At 43.0% G+C, this 27,876-nt stretch overlaps 1 protein-coding gene across 3 annotated transcripts; it reads right to left on the bottom strand.

Moving 5' to 3' along the window:
* Positions 1-175: 175 nt before the first annotated feature.
* map3k10 (mitogen-activated protein kinase kinase kinase 10) lies at positions 176-27,374 on the bottom strand. 3 transcript variants are annotated; one of them, XM_026371736.1, is made up of 12 exons: positions 26,934-27,370; positions 24,248-26,733; positions 8,911-9,091; positions 8,623-8,771; positions 7,209-7,384; positions 6,253-6,499; positions 5,838-5,960; positions 4,744-4,882; positions 4,055-4,167; positions 3,671-3,963; positions 2,995-3,529; positions 177-2,585 (listed from the first exon to the last, which is right to left on the bottom strand). In XM_026371736.1, the coding sequence occupies exons 2-12, from the start codon at positions 25,242-25,244 to the stop codon at positions 2,185-2,187; spliced, it is 3,354 nt and encodes a 1,117-aa protein (XP_026227521.1). In that variant the 5' UTR covers positions 25,245-26,733; positions 26,934-27,370; the 3' UTR covers positions 177-2,184. The 3 variants fall into 3 exon arrangements, with proteins under 3 accessions (XP_026227529.1, XP_026227521.1, XP_026227513.1); XM_026371744.1 differs by having other exon boundaries at positions 176-2,587; positions 3,000-3,529; positions 24,248-27,374; XM_026371728.1 differs by having other exon boundaries at positions 24,248-27,370.
* Between the last annotated feature and the right edge of the window lie 502 nt (positions 27,375-27,876).

Below are 27,876 nucleotides of genomic sequence, written 5' to 3'. Positions count from 1 at the left end.
CCTGATATTTTAACATTTAACAAAAATATATTTATAAAAAATCTACAACTGAGGTTTCTGGTCTGTTTTGGTTTTGTAAAGTTATTGGTAATTTCTCAAAATATTTATTTGAATTATTCTACAGTAAAATGAAAACATATTTGTGCAGCAGAACTTCGTCTCATGGCCATTCAGATTTCTCTGGTGTCACAGTTTTTACTGCAGAACCAACTTTTATATCTTTAGTCAATGTAAGTACAATTTAACATTACTTTTGTACTTTTACTTCAGCAGGATTTTGAATGCAGGACCCTGAATTATAATGGAGCATTTAGGATCATTTCATACATCAAGTACTTAAAAACAAATGTAGCATTGACACTGAAGACTCTTTGTTTTGTTTATGTTTTTTTTTTTTTTATTCCTCTCTCATTCATCATGTTTCACACTTTTTCCTCACTGGAACCAGAAATGTCACAGGTTGAGACTGTAGAGATAACATGGACGTTTCAATAAGCAGTTTCCTAGGTTTTCCTTGTTTTTTCCTGTTATATTAACAAATATATACAGATATTCCCAGGAAGAGCAATGTAATAATAATTAATTCTTTCCAATAATAACAATAAATTTAATAAATACTCTAACCACACGAGGAGAATGAGTGCGGGCTCACTCTTGTACCAATGGGATTGTCATCATCCCATACAAATAATAATAACACACACACACTCATGTTCAGGCTCTCACACTCACCTAGAGAAATTTGCACAGTCAAGTAAATGCCATTTGCAGCCCAAACGAAATGTCCACCGTACTAGAACAACTTTGAGAAAAGTTGATTTGTCAGTCGTGACTAGAGCGCTATGTGCCTGGTCCACAAGTCCACAGAGAGACTAACTAGTCACACAGCATGGCTCCTAAAGTGCCACTGATGTTGAATACAGCAGGTCTGGGGAGAGAATATGAAGCTTCAAAAGGTCCTACGTGAACAGGAGGTTCAGAGCGGGTTCCCCTCAGCATCGCCTTCACTTGTGTCCATTTTTAGCGGCATGAACGGGATCCACACAGAGTGCTACTGACTGCTAGCAAGTAATGGTCTCATCAAATAATGTGCAGGAGACAAAACAGATGAAAACGTGTGTGATAACCAGTTGGTGGTGTTTTGGAGGACTGCTAAATGTAGCGTACAGCGAACCACTCACACATAAAAAACATGCACTGAAAAAGCACCAGCACGGAGAAATGAACTCATTTTGTTCATCCACACACGTACAGTAATATATGCACATTCACACCGAGAGAAACGCACCCGCCAAACCAATAAAAAAACACTTTTTTGCTAACAGGTTGCTGCAGGGATTGTGCAAGCACTAAAGGAAATAAACTCCCAGTCTTTCACTGTACAAGGCTGATGATAACCTGCCAGAGTCAGCCAGTGCTTTGAGAAAAAGGCTTTTTCCTGTCTCAGTCTTGGAGGGAAGAGGACTATGACCCCCATGCAGAAGAGATGACGCCACGTGAGGATGAAGGCAGAGCTCACAAAGCAGGTGTTTGTGCACCGGCAGAACAAATGGCGTGCAAAATAAGAACAAGGACACTCTCTATTAAGAATTTTAAACAGTCCAGCTCCTGTGCTTGTCAGGGAAAACACCCCTGAAACAATTAGTGTACAGGTGGAATAAAGGTTTATGTTGTCTTTGGAGTGGAAGGCAGGAAAGATGCAAGCAGGAAGTGGGCGGCCACACAGACAGGCAAAAGCACAAGCAGATGGACTGAAATGAACAGTTAAAAAGTGGCTTTTTAAGTACTTGAATGGCTTTTGAAGGTTGTTGAGTCTCAAAGGAAATGCAACTTGGTCGTGGGGCACTAAGAAGCAGGTAGAGATAGCTTCCAAAGAGGAAGTGCTGGGTGAGGTGAGCACACTACAAGGCTTTTGAGAGGCCTGTAGGACCCTCAGTGTAATGCAGGCTAAAGAGCGTTATCAGGAAAAGGCTCGCTGTAAAGGTTTCACACCTTATTTGGACACTAAATGGGCACACGAGCGGGATGGCTTCCAGTGCCTCGAAACATGACAAGAGGGGGGTTTTTGCAAACTTCAGTGAGTGCACTTTGTTCGGCTCAGACATCAGTAGGCATTCCTAAGCTCTAATGTCCTGGAACAGGTTTGAACGCACAAAAGTAGAAATGTTTGCTCGCTGTGTTTCACTACGAGTATTGCTGTCCGCACACAGTGGCAGGCTGCAGCTGTCCACACAGAGGGACAGTGTGGTCCAAACTCTGGCCTTCCACATCCATGTCCATCAGGTTGGGCCGCGCTGCACTGGCGCTGCTGTCCCCCGAGCCAAGCGGGCTGTCACAGCTGCTGCCCGGCGACGAGCTCAGAGTCCGGGAGATGGAGCCCAGCTTCCAGGGGTCCGCTCTCATCCTGGATGGGGTGGGCCGCGGTCGTGGCGCAAACTCCAGGGTCTTGGGTCTCTCCAGGGGGCTGATGAGGCAGAGAGGATGTGGGTCAGGGATCGGCGGAGCAGGAGCTTTGCGACGATGAGGAACAGGGAAGATGGTGGAGGGGTCAGGGAGACGAGGGATGTCCAGGGTGTCCTGTGTACCTGAGTAATAAAAGAGAGACATGAGAAAAATGGATCATTGTTCAAAAAACAACAAAAAAAGCTTCACCATGGTTCAATCTCCTCAAATGTGAGAATTTAGTACTTTGCATACATGACAGTGAATTTAACATCTTAAAGTACAACAAGACATCTGAAGATACTAAACTATTAAAAACAGGTTAATCATTAATACACAAAAGACATTCAACACAAATATGCACCAAGAAAAAAAAAAATTATAAGGCACAGTAAAATAAAACATTCAATGGGAAATATCTCAACAGACTCTGTCGACACCTGGAACCACAGACGCTCATTCCTTAGCTAAGCTGAAGATAAATGTGAAAAACAGTCAGATGTTCCCTTAACACACACAGAAGTGTACATTCAAACGTATCTGTCTCTGTACCTTTGTTAGTTGTGATGTGTGGGACCCCTGGTGGAGGAGGCATGGGCATGCTCCCATCTGAGGGTGTCCTGTGGTGTCCCAGAGTTTGGGCTCGTGGTCGTATGGCCCCGTCTGAAGGGGTGCGTCTGTGTCCTCGGTTCAGGGCCATGGCTGCAGACACGTGGGTGGGTGTAAGCGACTGGTTGGGCTCCTTCTTGAAGCTCTCCGCCCGCAAGTCTAAGAGGGGGTTGAGGGCTGGAGCTGGAGGCGCTGCCGGTGTTTTGACCCCTGTCGTCGGGGTCAGGGGGTACTCGTCTGGGTCAGAGGGGAGGAGGGACTTTGTGGAGTTGCAGTCAGACAGAGAGGACAAAGAGAGGAGTGTAACAGAGGGAGAAGGGTCCATGCAGGGGAGCGCTGAGTCATGATGTCTGGAGAGGGACAGGGAGAGGTTTCGGCTGGGTGGAGAGGTGCTGCGACGGAAGCGTCCCGTCCGTTGGAAGAGACCCTCTTTTTTCTTACGCTGCTCCTCTTTGAGGTCCTGCTCGTCCTGCAGCACCTGAAAACAACATCAGGTCACATTAACATGCTGCAGGTTAGACACGAAGCACATATTCCGTAGTTAACTCCGCCAGTGAAGACCTGTGGGGCTGCAGGGGTCTTTGTAGCTCTCTTGTTCAGCTCATCGCTTGTCTCCTACCTGTAATTTTCCCAGCTGCAGCAGGTCTTGTCCGAGAGCGACGGACGCGAGCAGAGAGGCACAACCCAACAACAACATATCGCTCTTCTTCCTCTGGCTGCAGCGGCGGAGCGAGTCCTGGTAGCTCACACCAGTGCCCGGACCTCCAGGACCTAGACTTGCATTTCCAACTGCAGGCATCGTGTTGGACCCTAGGCTGCTCCACAGGGACCCTGAGTCCTCCATAGCCCCATTACTGCTGGTCTCTGAGGGCAGCAAGGACCCTGGTGATTCCTCAAACTCACAGCACTCCTCTGGTAAAAAGAGCAAACGAGGTTAACAGGAGGTTGTTTTATGTCACTAACTTTAGACACGCACAGTTTCTAATGAAAAGTAAAGACTCACCCATTTCATTCAAGCTGGAGAAGCCAGCGGTCATGGGCGCATGTTTGGGAGATTTGCCCAGGTTTGGTGCACTGGACGACCAAACTTTGCTTCCCTCACTCAGTGATTTGAGTCTGCAAACAGAGCACTATTCACTAAAACCACATTAACAGACCAACAATCCAAACTTATTACTGACTTGTAAATTATCCGTCAAGTGAGAAATAGCTACAAAAATAATAGTTTCAAACTTAATCATTCATACAAACACCATTGTACCACTTGTAGTGCACACAGTGTTTTCTTAAAATGAGATTCAATAAAGCACAGTGCATCTAATAAAAATCAAGTCATGCCGCTCCTTTGTTATCACAGGCAATGTCTAATTTTTCTTTTGATGAAGAAGAAGAAGAAGTTAATGCTCCTAACACAGAAAAACAAAACTATTCAATCAATATCTCATTACAATCAGTGGAGGCAGAGAAAAAAAAAACAGAGGTTATTATGTGTTTATGGTCTAAATATCTCATTCCAATTAGTGAGAATGGACCAAGTTTCAATCCATCAACACAAATTATATTTTTAACATTTCACATTTTTCACTTTTAGCTTTTATACTAGCTGAGCTGGCAAAAAAAAAAAAATCCAAACCATGAAGACTCGTCAGGCTTAAAAAACACTTAATTGTGAAGGAACTGGCATCTACGTACTTTTCCTCCCCGCCAACCCTCTCCCTCTGATGGGTGGAGCTCGGCCCCCAGGTGCGTCCTTTCTTCTTGTTGGTCGCCAGGTCTTCCTTCTTACACACAGCGCTGCGGCCCCACGTCTTACTGCCGTCGCTCGGTGTCACTGAGAGACACAGCAAACAGTGTAAACGTTCAGAAAACCCTACACATCTTTAACTCCACATATCACAGAGTCCTTTAAATGGTACTGACTGTGGTGTTGGCATTAGAAGGGAAATGTAACAGCTGTAGTTCTTGTGTGTTGGGAAGGAGACGTGAGCTCAAAGTGGTAAATATGTGAGAGTACTGTTATAATGTGAATGACATGCATGTGCAGTTGTTTTTTTTTTTGTGATACGAGGCATCTGGCCCTTCCCACGTGAGACAACAAGATGACTCTACATCTTCCAGCAACACGTACACATAAACAAATGTTACACGTGCAAATGACCACGTCAGTGTAAAAGCTTGGAACAAAGCGTGTCATTCCTCAGATTTTATTTTCCACCAACGACTTTCTAACACTAATCCCTGCTGACTCAGCAAGGACCTGTTTTCTGTGAAAGTTTGTTAATACAAAAATATAATATAGTTCAGCTCATGTGGTCCAGACTTAAACTAGTAAATGCAAAGGATATAAGAGGAAATAAGAGGATGTTTTCTTATAGTTTATTATGGTTGTTAGGTTTTCCTCTATGACTGGAGCCAGATGTCAAATGGTTCTCTCCTGTCTCCTGGTCTGAAATACACCTGGAGAGTCTCCTGTTAACTGGTTGACAGAGTTGGGAAAGTGTCAAACCGGATGACAGGTCAGAAAAATACTTACACTAATTATATTTCTTTTCTAAATGCTGCAGTCAAAAAAGATGAAGTGTCAGCACATTGATTTTCACGTAGGTGTCACAGAATCTCAGGACTGCTTATCGCTCCGTTTCCTTTGGTTCTTTATTTCTATGAAAGCTTTTCTGTATTTTCATTGATCCCTGTTGCTTCTGTGTGAACTGAACATTTGTTGAAAGATTTATTCATTGTCACAACAGCAGCCCCAGACTTTTATCATTCTGTGTGTTTGCTCTCACATCGAATGGCTCTCAGTCGGGGTATGACGCCGGGGCTGGCGGGTGGCGTGGTGCTCTCACTCCCCTGGGTCTTCCTCTTGTCCACGCTCGGAGACGCCTGCACAGTGATCTTGTGCTCAAAGCCTGCAGGACACAAAGAGAAGAAAACGTGGCAGATTGATGTACCCTCTTTCTTTCTTTTTTCTGTAATTATAACATATAATCCAATAATAATAATTATAAATGTGTGTTGCTAACATTGAAACAGAAACCTGCTGTTCAAATTATTTCAAATTCTAATTTTCCATTAAAACATTGTAACAGCAAACAACATTAAACTGGGAACTCGAACTTCTGTCATGTTCTTTTATGTTTGATAAACAGATTCATTTGATTACGAAAGAACAATCTGACTGCAGTTCCTCTCTCCACCCACCAGATGGCAGACTGATGCAGTTGCTGTCTCGGCCCAGCTTCAGTAATCTGCTCTTCTTGAAGTTGCCCTTCCTCTTCTTCACGCTGGGTTTCTCCTGGTACATCTGGTGGATGATGATGTTCAGCTCTCGCTCCACGATGTCGATCTCCCTCTCTGCCAGCTCCTGTTCTCTCCTCTTCAGCTGCTCCTCCTGCTCCCTCTGCTCCTCGGCTGCACGAGCCAACGCCTCCTCCCAAGATCTCAGCTCCTGCAGAGAGGAGAGGAGAGGAGAGGAGAGGAGGTTGTTAGCATAGCAGCACCTCTTCTAACACCTCTTTTTGCAATCTGCTTGCCGCTGGAGTTATTCTAATTTGCAGAAACACCTCAGATAGTGGTACTGTGAGATTCCTCCACCATCAATATGAAATGTGACTTCTTCTCGTGCATGCTCAGTTGTGTTTGAATAAATAAAATACTACTATTTCCTTTAACCACACTTTTATTTATTTTTTGAGATTTTGTCATAGGATACAGTATATTAGCTTATTAGATCATTTTCACTGATGATGTTTTGTGCTGTTTTTGCTGTCTTAACTTTTACAGAACTAACTTGTAGAAACTCAGAAAAAAGGGAAAACTTTCCAACACAATTATCTAGAGCCAAACGTGACATCTTCACAAAGTCCGTTAGGTTCAACCAATGATACAAACATCAGAATTTATATTAATATGTATTCAAATAATTAATATTTATTCCTATTTTGTAAGCTCATCCAATGTTTTGTACACAATTATCTCATTACGTAAAGTAACAAGTAAATAAAACTTTCACACAAGTACTTAAAATCTGTACTTATCTAATATATGTAAATGTATTTATATATTTAAAGTCTAAATATCCATACACATCCGTACTGTTGTTCTTAAAGCAACAACACCCCAGGTTTTGCCTATTATTATAATTTCAGATTTCTCACCTTCTCTTTGGCCCTAAGTTCATCAAACATCTGCTGGATCTCCAGCCTCCAGTCTTCTTGTAAAGAGTGGAACGACTCCAGAGGCATCTGGAACATGGCCGACTGCTCAATGGTCAGCAGGCGCCTCAGGATGCTGGTGAACGAGGGCCTGCCGTGGGGGTTGGGGCTCCAGCACTCTGAGAGACGAGGGACAAAGTATAGTGTGTTAAGTGCAGTAGGTTTGACTGTGAAGACAACTGTCAGCTGACACTCAGCTTCACCTATGTTTATACCATGTTATTAATAGACAGTCCATCCATCTGATTTCTCCATTCTGTCTGTGTCACACAGAGCCAAGACCTGAGGATCTGTTTTCCAATTTCCAAAATCAGTTTGGAACTATAGTTTTTATCAAATGTGAATATTGTTAAGGACAAGGGTAGGCAGGGTAAGTGAAGGAGGTCTGTGGATAATATGATGCTCTGTGACAACATTTAGCTTTAAACACATACACAACATGTTAGATGGATAAATAATAAACAAACTGAAATGTTTTTAAATGTGACTTATCCACTAATCATCGTGCCCTGCATAAATCCAGTGTATAAACTGCACATCAGAAAGTTAGATTAGCAGAAATAAAAAGAAAATACAAAGAGGACTGAACTGTGATGTATTTTTCTTTTTTCTTTCCTGGCAGTGGAGAAGGCAACAGGAGAAGTGGAAGAGAGCAAGATGGGACAGCATATGGCAACCATCATGAGCCAAACACTGACTGACAGTGTTGCAGAAACATGGTGCACACCTACAATAATATGCTGAGCCACACACCGATCAGTACTGTCTCAGCAACACTACACCACAGTCACAACCATTGACGGCAAGTCTGACACAGTTCAAACATCATCGGGGGGCAGGAACAGAAAGTGGTCTAAAATGCCTAAATAATTTCCTTGGCAGGTGATGTTTATTAATTAGGTGAGATAAATTATAAATAAATAAAGTATATGTGGCTAAAGTCACAGTGAGAGAAGCTGAAAGTGAAATGATGACAGGAGTAAACAGAATGTAGGGAGCAGTGAAGGATGACAAAGGAGAGATTAACGGATGAACATGGATAAGACAGAGTAGGGATGAGGAGGAAAAGAGCTTTAGGAGCAGAGAGGGAGTGGAGCAAGGTGACTGGAGTGTGCTGCTGGGCTGACAGTTTGAGAAGCAGCTCCCTGTTTCTCATTAGACACAAAACCAGGTCTGCAGCTTAACCAGTCGCATACAAAAGTAAGCACGTGAAGACAACTTGGTTACGGAGCAGGAGTGTGTTAACAAGCAGTCAGACAGACTTCATTCATTTAACACTTATTGCCAAGGCTACAAGCAGCTGGACAGAGTCCAACAAAGTCTTCAAAGTAAGTGTCCAGATGGACTGACTGCTTACCTCCCAATAGCTGAGCGAAAGGTTCAGGGCACGTTGAAGGGACAGGAAGTGTTAGCTTGTTCATGGCAACGCCGTAAGCTACTGCCAGAGCATCTATCTCCCGGTAAGGAACTTCTCCAGTCAGCAGCTCCCAGAGCAGCACACCAAAACTACAGGAGACGAACAGAGAGACATTTGTATCTTTAGTAGGTTACATCCCTGAACATGATGACGACAACACTGACAGAAACTCAGGGCGTATTTTTCCTCTATATGCTTTTATATACTTTTTAAAATACTAAGCCGTACCTCCACACATCGCTGCTCTTAGAGAACAGGGAGAGTTTGATGACTTCTGGGGCCATCCAGGCGTAGGTCCCTGCTGCACTCATCTTGGTGGTCTGGTGCCACTCTCTGGCCAGACCAAAGTCTGTGATCTTCAGGGTTTTCCCGCACAGGTCGTCCCGCTCCACCGGCTCCAGTATGAGGACTGAGGAGGAGGACATCGACAGGACACGGGGAGAAAAAGAACAGTTTGTGTTAAAAGATGACAGAGCTGTACACACACACACTACATGTAAGACACAACACATTAATAAAGATACCATAGAGTTTTTAGATATGTAGATGTTCTCTGACAAGAGGAGAGCAATGACAGTGATGAATACAAGAATAAACATTTTGTTTTACAGAAACCTTAAACAAATTGTACAATCTTGGTCAACTTTATACAAACATGAAATACAAATGATTCACATGTTGAATCACACGGCCATGTTTACAGTACAGGTGTGGTCGGACCAGTGAGCCATTCAGGCGTGTGTCGTGTGTGTCTGACCAACAATGTCCATACAGCGACAGCCATTTTAATGTACACGCATTAATGTAAACCTGTGACCTCATATCTCTCTCTTCCATGTGCGACTTCCTCCTTCATTTCCGTGTGAGGGCTGGCTATGGAAATGTTTGAAGTGTACACAGTTCACAGGCACTGGGAGCCAGGTGGGGGTTGTTCTCTCTCTCTCTCTCTCTCTCTCTCACTTATCTACAGGCGTATGCAAAGGGTGGTGGAGAAAAGGCTGCACACACAGCAGCGTCTTTGTTTACACACACATGCACTCCGGCGCATGCACACACACACACACACACACACACACACAAAACCTCCTGTGAAAAAGGTGTGTCTCTCTGTGCTCTGCTCTGTCCACAAGCTCACTGTAAGAGACCAGCACTGATCTCTGACAGACTGTAGATATTCATACAGTCAGGAAATGGTGACAGAAGAATTCAAATACTTTGCTTAAATAAAGGTTACAAAGTCACACTGGAATAAAACACATAAAACTAATGTCCCCTTCACTACAACAGATTATACTGGATATTATTACACTCATGTGCGCTCACTCTATTTGGGGTTGAGGTTTAACTACTTTATATAACACTTGACGTTATGTCTATTACTAAATCATTAATCATTTAGTCATTTTTTCTCATCAGGGATTTCATATTTTTGTTTATCTCATATGATAGAGAATAAATATCATTTGCTTTCAGACTCTTGGTTTAATTAAACAAGAAGTTTAACGTAACTAAGTGCATGGTACAATTTGAGGTAATTTACTTGACTATTGCAGGTCTTCAGATACTGATAAAAGAAAAGCTGGTTCACAGCAGAGAGCAGGCTGGAAAAACAGTTTATTTAATGGCCATGCATCTAATTTCCCTTTACTTATTTATATTATGTTTCCTGCTAAAACTGCAGAAGGATGCACTTAACACATGGTAATATTTTTGTACTTTTACTTACAGCTACAACCGTTTAAGCTAGTGATAGTATGAAACACGAAATCAAAATCCATCCTGCTCCTTCCAGTTACTTTCCACCACTATGTTTAGGTAATGTGACTCTGTGTCAGGTCTCCAGTTGGGCAATAATGCGGGTTGCTGACAGTGATAATAAACCACCACCAGCCTTTTTCCTATTTAATACTTTTGCTTCTGTGAGGGACAGATGTCTGCTCGAGGGTAACTCTATTGTCACCGTGCACCTCTGAGAAGCAAAAGAGGGAACCCGACAATGGTTGCATGCATAGATGGGAGCGTCCTCCTCACAGTGTACCTGTCCTGGTTTGTTTGTGTGCACAAATGTGGAGCACATGCATGCAGGGAAAAAGGGTGTCAAGCCTGTAGGATGAAGTGGAACCAGGTAAGAAAGGCAGAAACTGAATGAAAGCAGGTTGAACCTACACCTCTACCTGCTTCCACTCTGTGTCTTCCTGATACAAGCAAAACCCTAACGTTACTTTCACACCTCAAGAACGTCTCCTTAGCACCACCTGCACATTCATCCTGCCACAGCTTTTAACATCCACCAGCGTCTCATCCATACATCTAACACAAACATCAACATGCGTGTGTTCAGCTGGCAGCACAGAAACCTGAAGTGCAGTGATACACAAATAACACCCGCAAGGGCGTGGGAAGCATCACACCACGTTTAATCACAGTGGAGAAAAAAAAAAAAACGTCCTCGAGGATAGTGTGCCTTTTACGCAGTGCGATGCGAGCGCTGGTGCAAATGTTATCTCAGAATAGGTACATCTGAACAAGAAGAAAGCAGTGCACACTGCTGACAAGCTCCCAGTTTACTACAGTCTGCCAGAGCAGTGCATCTTGGGAAATATCACAGGTGTGGATGTGTCATTGAATAATCACGTAGCTTCATATTATATATTAACAGGCTGTAAGAGTTTAATACTACAACACATTTCAATAAGTTATAAGGCATCAACAAGGGAAAACCGCTGCTGCACCGTTTCAGTGATGAACCTCCACTGCTCCAGGCTGCAAGGCTGTTTGTTTGTCTGTGAGGTGAGATGACCCATTTTATTTTTATGTCACAGGAGCGCCTGTCCTCCACTGAGCCCTTACTGTGCAAAGCCGCTATCAGTGACACTTTATCTTACCAGTGACCTGTGTTGTGCTTGTTACCTACACAGAGTAGCTAAATACATGTAAACTAGCTGATTAGCGAGAGCCTGTTGTCATGTCTGCAGCTCAGCGAGGCTGTAATTCTCACTGCAAAGAAAATCGTAGTATAAGAGGGATGAGCATTCCTGTCCAAACTTAATTTTGATCCTTAGTAACTGTGGTAAAGTTTGGTCCATGTTGCAGCTTTAAAAGAGATTGTGTTCATCAAAGACATGCAGATAACATTGGAGAAGGGCCCTGGTCTGTTGTGGTGCCTTGTGAAAGCATCCCAATACCCTTTAAACCTATTAAGGACTGGCACACAATGGTATGTATCAAGCGCTAATGTAGAGGACTACAGGGTTTAGGATGCCATTTGGGACAGGCCAAACAGTGTGAAACTTGTGTGGACATAATCCCAGTGAAGTATGATTGATCAGCTGTCCAAAACACCTGCTGACTGGGGTGTGTCCACAGAGTTTTCAGTCTAAAGAGATCTGTACAGCAGCAGTTTTGTGCCCCACGTGATGTAGTGTTGATTGAGCCTCCCACCGTTTCTTCCTCCGTCCTTGGACCCTGACCCGAGCTGGAGTGTTGAGAAACTGAGTCACAGTTTAAACACTGATAGAGGAGTAAGCGGCAAGGCTTTAACCTGACTAATGATCCTCCAGACTCAGGGCGCTAAGCACAGGTGACACATTGGTCTACAGCCTGCAAAGACACGTCACCACAGAAAAATGCAGTAAAAAAGTCTTCTGAGTGATTTATGACCACTTCCATCAAAGTTTAGGGCACTGAAACCAAACAGGTTCACATGTTTTTCATGTGATGGTTCTTAAATGGAAACTCCCAAACCAAAAAAAAAAGGAAAGGGCTATGACATCACTTACAAAACAATCAAGCAGTTTGATAAGAATGTCATAAGAATTGGCAATAGTGAAAGGTTAACCTGACAATAAACACAGGGGGGAGAGGTGTTGATGGGGAAATGTATTGTAATGTAAATGTATTTTCCATCCAATGAAATCAATGTCACATCAATATTTGTATATAAACTATAAATATAAGATTTTTTCAGAGTAGTGCAGTTGTTTGGAACATCTTCTATACACTACATATGCAATATTTCAACATTCACTGACCAGTCTGGCTAGAGCTAATGTCTGTCTGCGCTGCCTCGCCTTAAATAAACTATGCGACAGGAGAGAGAGCTGTCAGCTGCCAGAACGCTGGGCGTGGTCCGTGGAGCAGGCAACTGAGAGAGTTATCTGATCAGCTGATTGGGGATCTGCAGGTGGTGTCAGAGCCTAAAGCTAGTTTTAAGTTACAAACAGTGACGACTGAAACTGAGCGAATCATCTTGTAGCTGAAGCTAGTAGATGTTGATGCAGAAGTCCTGCATCAACCAGGACGTGTAGTTACTGAGGAGGTGCACGTCAGGCTACAGCGAGCTTTCTGAAGTGTTAGGTACAGTACAGTATTAAGGGAATGCCACATTTTCATTCTCAAAACACAACAATAGCAGCTGATGCCGAAATGTATTATATTTGAGGAAAACAAGCACATGTAGGAAAAGCTGCTTGTCCCGACGTAAACGAGAGCAGGAGCTCAGGAGTGTGAATAGGCGTTAATAATGAAGTCGCTCAGTAGCGTCCGTGCTGAGAGATGAGGAACTTCACAAATGCAAATCTACTGTGTTTAACCTAACATCGCTCAACTATGCACTTTTACCATGAACAGTGACACACAGTTCTTAACCTACACTGTTTGTGCTATTAGGTCTGCAGAGTCATTAACTTGTTGTTATGGTAACAAGGGCAGAGGTTGCAGACTAAGACTATGATGTTGGCAAAGACAAGGGGGCTCAATGAAGAGAAACCCTCATGCTGTCTGTGGATTCTCTCCTGGGATGAGTGCGTGTATGTACAGTGTAAAGTATATAAAATATTCAACAAATGAAGCACAGTGGCATCGCTTGTATTCACTGATGGGAATCAGGTGTTTCTCACATGATTTAAAATCACTGGATCATGCACATGCAGCTGCGGGGCTATTGACGTCCACTCATATTTATGCAGGTTGTATGCAGGTGGCCACTATAACCCAACACTTCATTATTACTCTGCTGCTGCCAAAGCTGTTTGGTGCTGTGGCTCCCTAATCCACCCTAACCTCCACTTTTTATGTTAAGTTAGTTGTTTTCTGACTTGATGTTAATACATGTGTTTATTAACTGGAAACTAATTCCACCTGCCTTTTATGCTTTGAGGGATGACGACGCCCGTTAATCTGTTGTTAAAGTACGTTCTCTTGTGTTGTTGTAAAAGTGACTTAGAGTACACAGGAGTTTAAGACCAAATACACTTTAAACAGGTTACATTCACATTAGCCTCAGCTGCATTTGGTGTTTTATACTATTTAGCAAATGTTGCCATGCTAGTAGGTGAAACTGAGATAATGAATACTGTAAAAATTAAACCTCAATAACATTTGAATAATTAACAGATACTTGTCACAAAGTAAAACCATGTGAGTACAGCCTCACGGTGCTGCTGACATGCAGCCTAGTTGTGTTCATAATCTCAAAATTAAATTAAATTAGATTTAAAACCTATATTTCATTGCAGGTATCAAATTCAAAATAGGTTTGTTATGTGTTATATGTTTTAAGGGATTTGCAAATCACTTCCCAACTTTTTCAGACGGTTAAGTAATTAGTAAGGCTGAAAATCATCCAGCTGGTATCTTAAATATTTGATGCTTGACTTGAAAACATACTGTGCTGTACGTCCCTCTGTTTTTTAAACTGAGACTAATTTCAATGCTAAATTACTATATATAAAAAAGGGGGTTTTAACTCTCAAACTATGTTTGATTGGACGTCTGCCACTTTCCAAATTTAGTGTCTTAAAAAAAAACAACTAAACTTACAGAGCTGACTGACCTCGCAGCAGTGCATTAATTCAACTAATTTAAACTCAAAACACATTTTAAGGCAAATTAACTTGACAAAACTTACATATTTCCATTACATTAAGGGCAAAGATGAATTGATTCAACTTAATTCTCATCTGATGTTTTACAGTGCAGGTGAACAAAACACTTTACCCAGAAGCAGAAAAAACAACCTTCCTAATCAAAGACGACTGTTTTTCTCTCTCACATAAGCTCATTTGATCTTCTTCTCTTTCCCTCTATCAGTGTCTTTTTTCCTCCTCTTCATTGGGAACAGGTGTAGCCTGCAGGGTGAACAGCTGTTGCAGCGACACCAAGTCAGCGAATCAAGTCCAGTGTTCCAACAAAAACCAGACAAACTCCCCTGACACCTCCCACTAACATCTCCCAACACGAGCGCACCTTGTTCCTCCCACCTCTCCCTGAGCACTTAGAAGCTGCTGGTTACTCAGGTATGACCCCCACGTCTGCATGTCTCTGCTGGTGTGTAAGACCACATCAGGACGACAAATGCAACAACGTGACTGACATGGCAGCAAACTGACGAAGCATTGACACAGATGAGATCCTAGCTCATGGGATGCAGAGCTGCCACCCTCCCACCACCACCACCTGCCCTGTAGGCTCCGAAGTCTCCATCTCTGTTTGACTTCAGTTAAATTCAAAACCTTGCCAACAAAATAGTAACGACCCCGTTCAGCCCCCCATTATCCCCTCTTTTCCACACCCCCCTCCTCTGATGCCCACTGCCTTAGTATCTGCTATTGCAGCTGTCGCCAGCCTGGCTACAATCACAACACACCGGGGAGAAGAAATGGAAGAGGAGACGGAGAGAAAGCACGAGGGTGGAGGCAGTCAAAAAAAATGGTAACTGAGGGGTAGATTGTGTTTTAGTAGTGGAGGGAGGGGAGAGGATAAGAAGATGAAGAGGCAAAAGGGATGGAAGTCTGAGGATGAAGGATGGGGGAGGGGAGACAGAAGATGAGAGAGGAAAGAGGCAAGAGAGGAACAAAAATGGCAGGAGGGATGAGAGCTGCAGAAATGAGAGCCAAAGAAGGGGGATGACATAGTGGGAAAAACCAGTGGAAAAAAGGAAGCAGGTGGGTAAGAAAAGGCCAGAAACAGAAAGCTAAATAGGGGAGAAAGGCAGAAGCACTATGGGAAAGAGGGGCATATTGAGTGGATGAAAAGATACTGGCTGCTAGAGGTAAAGAGAGATGACTGGAGGGAGAGCTTTTGTCATCTTCCTGGCAACACATACCAGATATCTTCATTTCTCAATAGGTCGCTCTCCATCTTTTTCTTTCCTTTCTTTCTTTGAACGTACGAACATTTCAAGCAGAGGACGACGTAAAGCATTTCTCCAAACACACAGAAAAGCACCCAACTAAAAACAAACATCCACAACTTAACAATATTTAGTTAAATACTGAATGCAAACTTTTATCATATTGTTGTTTATTAGTTATCTGGAATGTAACATGTATTAGTGTACTAATTATTTTAAGTGCAGATAAAACATCTAAATATCACTTCTTCTGCATTTAGCACAAACTCTCAAATAAGGCTCAAAACCGATGCACAGCACTGTGAGATGTGCATCGACTCACTGGGTCTCCTCCTTGTTCCCCATGCTTTGATAAAGAAGTGTAGTGAGTATGCTCCCATGTCATCGATACCCCGGCTTGGCTCTACTTGTACCACCACAGGCTAACAGGGCTCTAATCCTGAGCCGCACAGTGGCACAGTTTCACCCTGCAGGCATTCACTTTGTCTCCATACAAATGCAGCTGCCAGATTCGTGTGACCAGGCAGCCTCTCTTTCAGAAGAGATGGAGGTATTAAATGAGGCGGCTTTCTCTCGACTCTTTTTGCATACGTGCATGTGTGTGTGTGTGTGTGTGTGTTTGTGTTTGTGTGCGAGTCTCCTTTAGTTTGACTGATTTCAAACAGTGTTTTCTCTGAACCGCAACTTGGTTCAGGCTGACTAATTAATCATTTTCCAAATGAATGGAATTATCACATTTTCACAGAACGCCATTTTCAAGCTGAAAAGCTGCAATGTAAGCATTTTTTTTTTTAATAACTACATATCCCACTTCATGTGCAGATAGGCTGCCCTCCCCTGCATGCTTCATGTGAAATCTACGGAGGAAGTGAGTGAGACTGGATGGACAATATGCAACTTCAACATTCAGTGAGTAAGTCCAGTCAGGCATCAGTGGGCGAAGTGTGTGCAAGAGAGCATCACTCAAAGTCAGATCATATTGCTAATTAATATTGCTAAAAACTGACTTCTTATATATCTATCTCACCTGACTCACTGTTTCTTACTTACTTACTCACTGTCACCAGGTGAGGCCTCAAAATGAAAATAAATTAATAAATGAATTATGAGTGAATTAGTTTTAAAAAAGCTGAAAAATTGCACGAGGTGTATTTGATAAAGAGAAAAAAAGCTGCTGAACCATGATGTCTGTTACATGTAAGTTCATGAGCTATGGGTGGATGTTGGCCCTCAGTGGGTTGCCAAGAAATCAAGTGTATGATATCACAACAATTACACATCTCCCTAGCACTGAACGCAAACATTGAATAAAACATGACTTTCCAGTGTTGACTCTCGGGTCTATACACTCCAAACATGGAGTGTACAGTCTGCTGTCTGGCTGAAGCACCCTCAACTTGACTCCACCATGAAACTGGGTGAAGGACCTTTGGCTCAGGGGACACCGAGAGCCTTCTCTGCTTGGCCTCACTCCCCACTCTCCATGCCAGCCTGCTGGCAAACAACAATGACCCTCTTAACAGCCGAGTCAACAGCCACCAAGCACACGACAGCCCAGGAGATGCCAATGTAAGTATGAACGTGTTCATTACTGTTTCTTACTTTGTCCACTGAAATGAACATGTTTGTCTAACTGCGGCAGTAAGAAAGCAAAAGACAAACAAAAGAAATCACTTCTGTTGCTCTCCCCGAGGTGTCAGCCATGCAGTTACACACTCATGCCCTGTGCAAGTTTTTCAGACTAAAGAGCTGAAACATGAGTTGATGATGAGGAAACACACTGCTTGTGGTGTTTACTGCTGCTTATGTCTGTACTGACTCAGATTACAATAAAATACCCTAAAGAGTTGTGAAGGATTGAGAAATGCAAGAAGCTATAAGATGCTTGATCTTATATTACTGTATTTTAATTATATGACGTATTAATGTGTGCATCACGTGTTCTACTTAAGTAAATGTACTTTGTTACTTTTCACCAGTGATTGTGTGACTACGTGTTCCTGTAGTTAATATGATAAAATCCTAATGGACATTTGAACAGTGAAACAGAAAATCGAAATGTACACATGCTACCACAGTGTTTTGTGTCAATAACTAAAACTTAAATTAAGCTGTATTCTGCATTCATAAAGCTCAATAACATCTGTGTCACTATGCTTGGCGGGTCCACAGGGAGTCTGAGCTGCAGAGAGTCGTCACTGTTAACTGGCTTCAAATCAACTTTTTATTGACCGATGGAGAAAATGTGTGGTGTGTGTGTGTATTTATTTGTAGTCATGCGGCACATTGACTGGTGTCACTGTTTGGCTTCTCAGTGTCAGTGTCTCTCTAGCTCCTATCTCTCACTCACTGAGGCTGACTGAAACTCTGCAGTGTTCCCTAATGACAGCGAGGCCATGCAAACATCTGTTGGCGCTGTGGCCGAGTTCACACGGTGCCAGGAAACTGAAAACAGTCCAAAGTACATCTAACAATCCACACTTTGACATACCGCTCGACATTAGACTCAGTCCACTAGGAGTACAGTTACTGATTTGCTTTAAATGGCCATGAAGGCTAGCTATGGATAAAGTTTCTTGCATTTAGGTGTATGTTTTAAGTAAGACGAGATTACAATAGAGTTAATAAAGAAAGAGTGGGAAGAGTTTGGTATCTCTCATGTGTTGTCCCAACTGGGATAGATAGCTACTTAATAAGATGAAAAACCTCTGTTTCATGAAAAACCTGTCATGTCATGTGATGTCTAGTCTGAATGGATACTGCCAGCATAAGAAAAATAGAAAATAATGTTGGAATTGTCATTTTTAATGTACTGATTTACTGTACTGACATATGCAGACAGAAAACTGCAGCCAGTCCATTATGGATGTTAGCCTTAATCTGCAGCTGGCTCACAGAGCGAGAGGAGGATGGCTTGACCTCTTCACAAACTGACCTTACACTTTCCCTATCCTCCTTCATCCTTCCATATCCACCTCTCCATTTGCTTTCCCAAACAAGCCTCCAGGGTTTCTCTACAGCGACTGCATTCATTTTTTACTCCTCTACCCATCCTGCCTTTCTTCCATCCATCTCTACGCTCTGTCATTCACAGCCTACAGTCGCCCCACACTGGCTTTATCTCCCATCCTTCGCCCCCCCATCCCCCCTGTAGTGACTCCTGCCATTGTGAGCCCTTCTCTCGCTCTGTCTTGGGCTGCTGTGTGAGAATGGGGTCATTGTTGCTCTGTTGCAGCATGTATATGAGTGTGTGTCCTGTTGTCTGACCTCTATACGCACACACAGGCCTACATACTCGCTGCACACGTACAAAGCTTACAGACATGTCCAGTAAATCACAGAAACTAAAACACAGCCTGTCGTGTACGGCTTCTGCCCGAGGAGAATCTACAATTCAAAACTAACAAATCTACAACACTGTTTGTATGTTTTTCAGGAAAAAATGATTTAATTGTCTAAAAAGATTTTAAACAGGACAACAATGAATTAAAGATGATTTTTATCACTTACATTAAGATTAATCTACTGATATGCTGCTCTGGTCCATGGCAGTCCATGAAATATCCTGTTTGTTCAACCATCAGCACTAAACTCAAAAGTATTAACAAAGAAAAATAGAGGGATATTCTAAAGGCTAATTTATAGTGGTGGAGTGAAGTGATTTCAGGTCTAGTGCTATCACTGGCTTGATTCCCAAAAACTGCATACTGTACCTTTAACTGTTGCAATGCTTTGTAAATGTTTAATTTAGGTATAGTTGGAGTCATATGTGTTTCAGAGATTCAGTTTAGATAGACTAAATATTTATGACTGTTAATTATTTTGAGTTCAAGCTAATATCACTGAAATTTGAGGTAGAACTGGGGACGGGTTTTGATTCAAACTAGAACCAGAGACCCTGCAGTTATTTGGCATACACCATAGGCTACGAGTGCACTCCACTTTAACAGGACTTTATTAACTAATTTGTCTGTATTTGAAAAACTTTTAGGACAAATGTTTGTAATTTGATGTAAATTAGAAACTTTATTTTATTTTCGTGTAATACAAACTGTAATTTTCATGTGTTACCAACTGAAAATTGTAATATTCATTTTAGGAAGCCATTAAACATATTATCAAGTGGGTGTTAATCTTTAGTAAGTACTGATGTTGTGTAGCTTTCACTTAGTAACATTTACATTATAAGATTTTGGTGTGATACTGGTCTCTGTATTTGTGGCCCATCCTCCTATTGCCAGCTTGCACTAGTCCACTTAGTCACAGTCGCGGCCTCCACTATACTCTGTCTCCCTGAGGGATTAGGAGTCGGCACTGGCCACCACTCTAATCCTTTCCTCAACAGACTCGTGCTTATATTCTCCCACACAGCCAGACACAGGGGGTTCAGTGACAGCGACTATACAGCATATCTTGCCTTGCTAATCTGTTAAGTAGCTATTACAGCACTTGTGCTCAGTGCTGTTGTTGATGTCATGGTTGGACCATTGACCAAAAAGTTAAAAAGAAGAAAGAAACCCAAAGAAATGGTGATTCTATTACATTCATTTGACCTCTTCTTTTTTCTTTGTAATTTAAATACTTTGAGCAAACAGCATACTTGACAATCCTGCTTCAAGACACCAGGCTCACATTATTCACATGACTGTTGACTGTGTAAACACTGCTTCCATTTGAAGCTACAGCAACCAAAACAACAGATAAAGTCAACTCACTCTGCGTGTCTATTAGTTTCTGCATATTAAATAACACAGCCCATCGCAAGTGTTGAATTAAGGTGGAGACATATTATCTGACAGGTGTTCAAAGGGAAATACAAATATTAGGTAAATGCTGTATGGACTTTATATAAATGTCCACAGATGGTCAAACTATACTATGACCTGACCTGTGCCTGGCTGTTGTTGACGACAGTCAATCAGCTCACCTGTATTGTCTTACCTGTAGCTGACTCACCTTCTCAACAAAGTGTCAGTGACGCTCAGTCAATGCACATGCACTTTTAAAAAGCCACCGTGACTCAGTCTTATATCCTAGCAATGGTAACAAAATAAATGTGTGTCCAACAAAAGAATTTCAAGTCCACTTACTTACTTAATCTGGAGCTTTTAACTGAGTCACACTATTTTCATTTGCAGAAACGGTAGATGTTCATCTCTTGGATGGACTGGATGTCAGCACTGATCTCCAAATTTCATTTTGACTGACATTATCCAGAACTGACTCATTTTGATTTGATTAAATTTGAATCCATTCTTGATGATTCAGCTACATCAGATAAAAACCACTGCTGCCTAAAGCACCTCTTAGAATTTATCCTGTGAACATAAATTTACCCTTAATCTAAAATGCTATAAACTGCACATTACGTGCTAAATTGTTAATATTTCACTGTTATAACACGGATGTGCTTTCCACCCTGACATATAATAGATGTACACGTTTACATAAATCATGATATCTAATCTGATAGATAGCTGAAGTCAATGGGCCTTTTACACTATTACTGAATCAAATGATAATTAAGAGGTTAATGATGATGAAATCAGTCATGAGTTTCAGCCATTGTCTGATACTGTAATACAGATTTTATATCAATATACCATATCTTTCGTGTCCACACTTATCAAGTCCACTCTGAGTTTTTCCATCCTTTTACTACTTATAAAATCAAGCCTCAATCGTGGAGGACTTGTGCCCTATGCTTTGAGAAACTAGGAGATGATCCAGGTTCAGAGTGACAGGTAAGGCATGACCACTGGGGCAATGACCTGCCAACCCACAAACATGCTGTGACATCACTCTAAGAAGGTCACGGCAATCAGATTATCCCCCGTTACACTAATTCACTGAGTTGCCACTGTGACTCCGACCGACAGCAGCACTCAGGTTAAAACACCGACATGCTTTGAAAAACATCAACTGCGATGGGATAATTTTAGAAGAAAACTTCTGAGTGAGGCAAAAATAAAACCGGTGTATTGTAAAACTTGAGCAGCACTGTCACGTTTTGCCTTGATGAATTCTTCAGCGGGAGAATGAAGATTGTTTAGTGAGTGCCGGAGCCGGCTGCTCGGGGGCCTGAGCTGTAACCGCAGAGATGCCAAGTGGTCGGCGGTTTGAAGAGGACACCTGAGACCAGAACACCTGGACAATGAGCTGAGGTGTAACCCTAAACTGAAATGAACTGCTGTTTATCCCCCACGCTCACCTTCTCTTGTTCTTTCCCATCAGTCTCCTCTCTCTCACTTCATACGTCACCGTTCTGTCTAGTCCCCAATCTTATTTTCTCTCCTCAACTATTCCACTCTGTTATTCAACCAATGTTTAGATCCCATACCTCTCTCCTCTGACGCTTTCTAACTCACTTCCTATGCTTTCCTGCTCTTGCCATTGCCAGGCTAATGCAAACATCCCTCAATGTGTGTGTGAGTCACATAATCACATACTTAACGTTTGCACCCACACATTTTCGCCAAGGTTCAGCATTCAGGGGGAACACAGGGTCCACGTCCTTCCTGACACATTTTAGCATTTCTTCAGCTGTTATTTACACACACACACACACATACACATACTCTAAATTGGGGGAAATGACATTTTGCACAGCAGCTGACAGCGGCTAGCAGCTGTATGACTCAGTGAGACATGCAAAGGCAGCGATATAGTGTTGTTGCCAAGGCTCTTCTGTCCAATACGCATCTGATCCCTCATCATTACTGTTAGAGCCGCTGGGGAAGGAGGGACAGGAAGGAGATGGGAACAGGGGCTGCATGTTTAAAATGTGGGGCATGACAGAAAAGTGACTAGACTCAAGACGACCAAGTGAGAGGTAGAAGATTAGGAGACAGATCAGCAGCAACTGTGTTTAAGCTACACTTGTACTTCTGCGCTCTCCCTCTTCAAAACGCTTTAGTCAGCATCTCACACACTCCACCCATATTTGTATACTGCCTCCCCCATCACTCATGTCACTTGGGATAAACACACATAGTCCGGCACATTTACACACACTCGCAAATGCACTTAAGATGCTCGCTGTATTTTGTGTCTTTGATGCACCAACAACTGTAACTGCGTCTTTAAACAGCAAGTAGCACAAAGGACCAAAAATAGCACAGTGAGTTGCAGAGCAGAACTGCTCTTCTTGAAGAGGGGAGGAAAGAGGAGGAGGAGGATGAAGAGCAGGAGGAGGCGCAGAGAGAGATGACAGGGAAAAGATGGCAGAGGGAGCCCAGTTCCCAAGGACTTAGTGCTTCCTGAAATGTTCAGTTTCTGTTTCTTGTCCAGTGTTGCTTTCCTAAAACTTTACTTTGGAGTTCAGTGGCAACATAGTGATGTTATAACACATTTAGGAGAGAGTTAAATGTTTAAACATTTCTAGGATTTCATTTAGAGTAATCCATAACTGTGCAGACAAAGTACTAAACACTTATGATCACAACTCAGGCATCAAGTCGCAAGAAGGTCAATAAGTGGGACAATGACTCAATAAAGCAACGTTCTGTTCTGATTGTCTTGTAGATGATTTTGTTACCTTTGAACAGAGCCAGGCTACTTGTTTCTAGTCTTTGTGTTCACCTAAGCTCAGCGGCTCCCTGCTGAACCTTCATATTTACCCTAGAGAAAGCTGAGTCGTATCAATCATCTGCTCTAACTAATGGCAAAAATAGGAAAAGCATGTTTAATAGAAAAAAAAAATAAGAATTTGAAGCAAATTCTTAATGTATATCTATGCTTTGTTTCTTTCTATGGTCTAACATAGCATAACATATTCAACTAATATCTCAGTTCTAAAACTGTATTTACTAAAGTTTTAGATTTGGTGAAATTAGTTAGATTTCAGTTTTAGTTTTAGATTTCCAATATTTTATCCATCTCATTTGTAATAATGAAGGACTGCAGTTATTATTATAGCTCCAAGGTAACAGCCTTGTAGTTAGCTTGGAGCTTGGATTCAGTGTTATGACGATTAAGGTGAAAATACAACAGCATAGCAACAAAAACTCATTGTCACTCAATGAAGGGTTTATTGTTGGACTGTTGTAGTAGTTTTAGCTAGGTATACCTAATAAACTAAGGACTAATGAGCTTTCCCATTACAAGTATAAGTTATTCTGAATAAGTTCCAAAACTGTACTGTATATGGACCTTGTCCTAAGAATAGGTGGGAGAGAAACCCAACTTGTAATTGAAGGAGTTCATCTGTGTGTTAGTACCAGCAGCTCAGAAGTTTCGGAAAGAAAACTGGTTTAGGTTTGCTGTTTAGGTTTAGGTCAGACAGACCTAGCCCTAAACCTCACCTCCCAAAACAACCACTCTTCAGTTCTACCACTGTTGTCGTTCCTCCTGTTAAACTGCAGGACTCAGGCATGATCATATATTTTTTGTTATTTACACAGAAGAAAAACAACCCTTGTTTGCGGTACTTACTATTGCTGGACTTGAGGTCTCTGTGGATGATAGGTACGAATGCTTGGTTGTGCAGGTAGTCCATCCCTGTGGCAATCTGGACTGCCCAGTTCACCAGAACCCTCGGAGGAACCTTTTTCCCCGCCAAGGCCCGATTCAGAGCTCCCCCTCTGGCGTACTCCATGACCAAGCACAAGTTGGGCTCACACAGGCAAACTCCACGTAGTGCGATTATGTTGGGGTGCCTGAGCATCCAGAACAGCCTGGCCTCTTGCCGCACACTTTCAGCTGTCGCACTAATATCCTCATCGGGGTCTTGCCTGGCTGCCTTCACTGCTACTTCCTCCTCTCGCCACACCCCTTTGTACACTTTACCAAAGCCACCAGCTCCAATAACCTCCTCTAGGAGCAGTTCAGAGAAGTCTATCTCCAAGGGACACTCACCAACCCCACCTGCCACACACCTTCCTGCAGTCAGCTGCTGGTAACTCGTTGCATCCCCTCTAGTGACGTAGTTGCTTGGGAAGATACCCACCTTGTCCTGGATCTTTCCTGTCCACCAACCCTCATCCCCAGACACTTTGGAGTCTTTGGAAAGAACCTCAAGAAGGTCTCCACGCCGCAGGGTTAACTCCTCATCTGCTGTGGCCTCGTAGTCAAACACTGCTGTCCAGTAGGGGTTGGGGTTGTTGGCCCCACAGCAGTGACCAGGATGGGAGTCTGGGGAGCCAGATGAGGAGATGGTGGAGGAGTTCCAGCTGCTGCCGTTCTCCACCTGAACCACCGGAGCCGGAAACATTGGCGGTGGAGGGGTCATATTTGGGGGCATGGAGGAGGTAGTAGAGGAGGGGGGCCCAGGCGGGATCAGGCAAGGAGGAGGCGGAGAGCAGCAGCCCCCACAGTTGGAACAGGACAGGGGGGCTGCTGAGCTGCTCGCTCTGCCGTATGGGTTCATGACAGCCTGACTGCTGGTTGATGCTGTAGGCCTGCCCTCTGTCAACTCAGGCACAAAATCCATACAGGGCCCATTGACTAAGACAAGGTGTCCTCGACCACCAGCAGGAGGGAGAGGGCATCAAAGGATCAACAAGCTACAACTGCTCTCCCCCATCCCTACATCTCGCTGTTGAAGCTGTGTCAAATCCTTTCACCAGTTGCTGTTGCTACACAGTGTGTAAGTAGCATGTATTCCCGAAGGTAAGTTCATTCAGGGACAACGCACATCAGGTCAAACAATGACTCGAAAAACACCAGATCCATGAATGTAACTCCCCGAGAGTTAATTGATTCTTTCCACACTATAGTCTTTTAAAAAGCTGCCACAGGCCCTCACTGGAGGCTTGAACGTGTGTTTGTCTAAAAGATAAAATGCTTCAGAAAATGCCTTCAGTGTGATGAGTTCCTGATCAGAGAGTGAATCCTGTATCCAGACATTATTCCTCTCACTGGTCTCTCAGCTGTTCCCACATTGATAAAACAGTTACACACTTGTATTCCCTACATACCAGCTACAATGCACTGTATTTTATTTAAGTTAATTAAATTAATCGATATTTAGTAATCTAAATGTCACAAATGTAAAATCTGGGTTTATGATGTCTTTGTAGATTTGAAACATCTGTCCTAATAAATACATAACATCCTCTGTAGTTGATATCATCTTGTCTTCACTCTGAGAGATACAGAGACAGTCTGAAATGATAATAACACCATCACTATTTAAAAGACTATTTAGTCTGCCAATAAAAAATTCAGTCTGTGTCCCAGCTGAATAAAATCCTCTGAGTTGGGGTCCTTGTTATTTCTCAAACAGTCAAGTGTAGCTACACCTCCCCCGCCAGCCATCTCCATCAATAGGGGTTTTCTCTGCTATATTATCTTATATCCTCGGATCTGCGCCCTACATCCTGACAAGCCGGTCCAGGCTAAATCCTACATGCATGGCCACTCGTGAGCGGGTTCAGCGTCCCTGAATAGCCTTTATCAAAAAGGCCCCGTCCATTTTAAGACAGCTGGGGAATTACAGAAACAAGCCGACGGCGGGGCAGCAGGTATTCAGTACGGAGCTGTGTGGCACCATGATCAGCATCCAGCCAAGCCTGAGTACGACTAACCCGCCTCCGTCTCCGTGCAGCGGCCTGGTTCAGTCGCCTCTGCCGGGCTGCACTTGTGATGGAGACGAGTCCTTGGTGAGAAATCAAACTCTCGATCGCCGGAGATAGCAAAGGGATGCCAGCATTTATCATTATCCTGATGCTGTCTGAGGAGCACGCATAGCAGTTTCACACCCCCAGTCAACAGTCCTGTAGCGAGGGCTTGAGCTTTAAATGTCCACGACTTGTCAATGGGAGACGGAAAACATCAGACGGTGGCAACAAGGTGGGAAATGTTGTCAACGAAGGTTTGCATGGAGGCACTGCAGGGTTACAGTATCTCTGATGAAATAAGGCGATGAAGAGATCCACTGCGGCTCCATGTCTCCCTCATGGACAGATCGACACCCCCATCTTAATAATAATAATAATAATAATAACAACGATGATAATAATAATAATAATATGGGTAACCTAGTTCTTATATTGTTATTAGGCTACACAGTTATTTTGCTGTTATGCAGGTATTCCGTCCCTGCGTGCGTCTTCCGCCCCAAACAGCCTTATCTGCTTTATTTCAATACGTAAACATTTAGCGTTTACTGTAACCTAACCTGGACACCGAGGGCAGCAACATCCACCGACATCGTCGCATGGGCGTGTGGGTGCATCCAGGAAGGGTTAACCCAATTTAGCGACCATCTAAAACGCTCCCGATGCCCCCTCTGTGCGCTGCTCGTCCAGCTGTCCGCAGGTCCTTCACATTCAAACAGGCTAGTCCGTCAAAAATCCGTGACATGTCGAGCAGCGAGCTGTCAGTCTGCGGGCTGACTTTGCATCCAAATACACCGGGGCGCAGTTCACATACGTGGGGACAAGTGCTTCTCCTGCCACTGATCTACCACTGACAGGGATGGGGTGAAGCTTGCAGCCTACCTACGCGCTCACTCCCATCGCATGTGTGGAGATCAGGGCGTAGCTCACCGAGGGCGAAGAGGAGGACGCTGCAGCCTGTGGGAACCAGACTAGGACGCGCTGGTGTTGTGCTGGTGCACTGTGGGTAATGTAGTGTATACGGGATCTCCTGCTGACCTACACTAGTCTGGCAGCTGGGATAACTAAATAACAATTTTACAAACCTAATGACAATGTTACTGTTGTATTCTACGCTAAAGAAATACAGAATTTGGTGACTAATTGAGTATGGCCAATGTTGTGATTATTGTCATGTTTTTTTTAATTCTCATTGATCAGAATAAAAATGGTCAAAGGCCAAAGATTAACTGAAGAACAGCCCTGAAGCCGGCAGAGATTAAAAATGCTTCTTGAGGATGCTGGTACTGTAGTATGATGGTGCAGTTAAAGAAAACAGAATTTGACTAACTATAGCTGATTTTAAAGACTACAAGCACGTACCTGCAAAAATTATATTCCCTGGAGCTTTCTTTTGTGCAGGAACATGAAGTGAGACACCACTTTCTATGAATAAGATTATGATTACTGAGAAAAAGACATGGGCTAACATGGTTGGGGGTCTTGTGCACAATGAGCACAGAC

This window comes from Anabas testudineus, chromosome 13, assembly GCF_900324465.2.
Source record: "Anabas testudineus chromosome 13, fAnaTes1.2, whole genome shotgun sequence".
Classification (NCBI taxonomy): domain Eukaryota; kingdom Metazoa; phylum Chordata; class Actinopteri; order Anabantiformes; family Anabantidae; genus Anabas; species Anabas testudineus.
The sequence above is the reverse complement of the archived record's forward strand: the minus strand, read 5'-3'. Positions and strand labels throughout refer to the sequence as shown.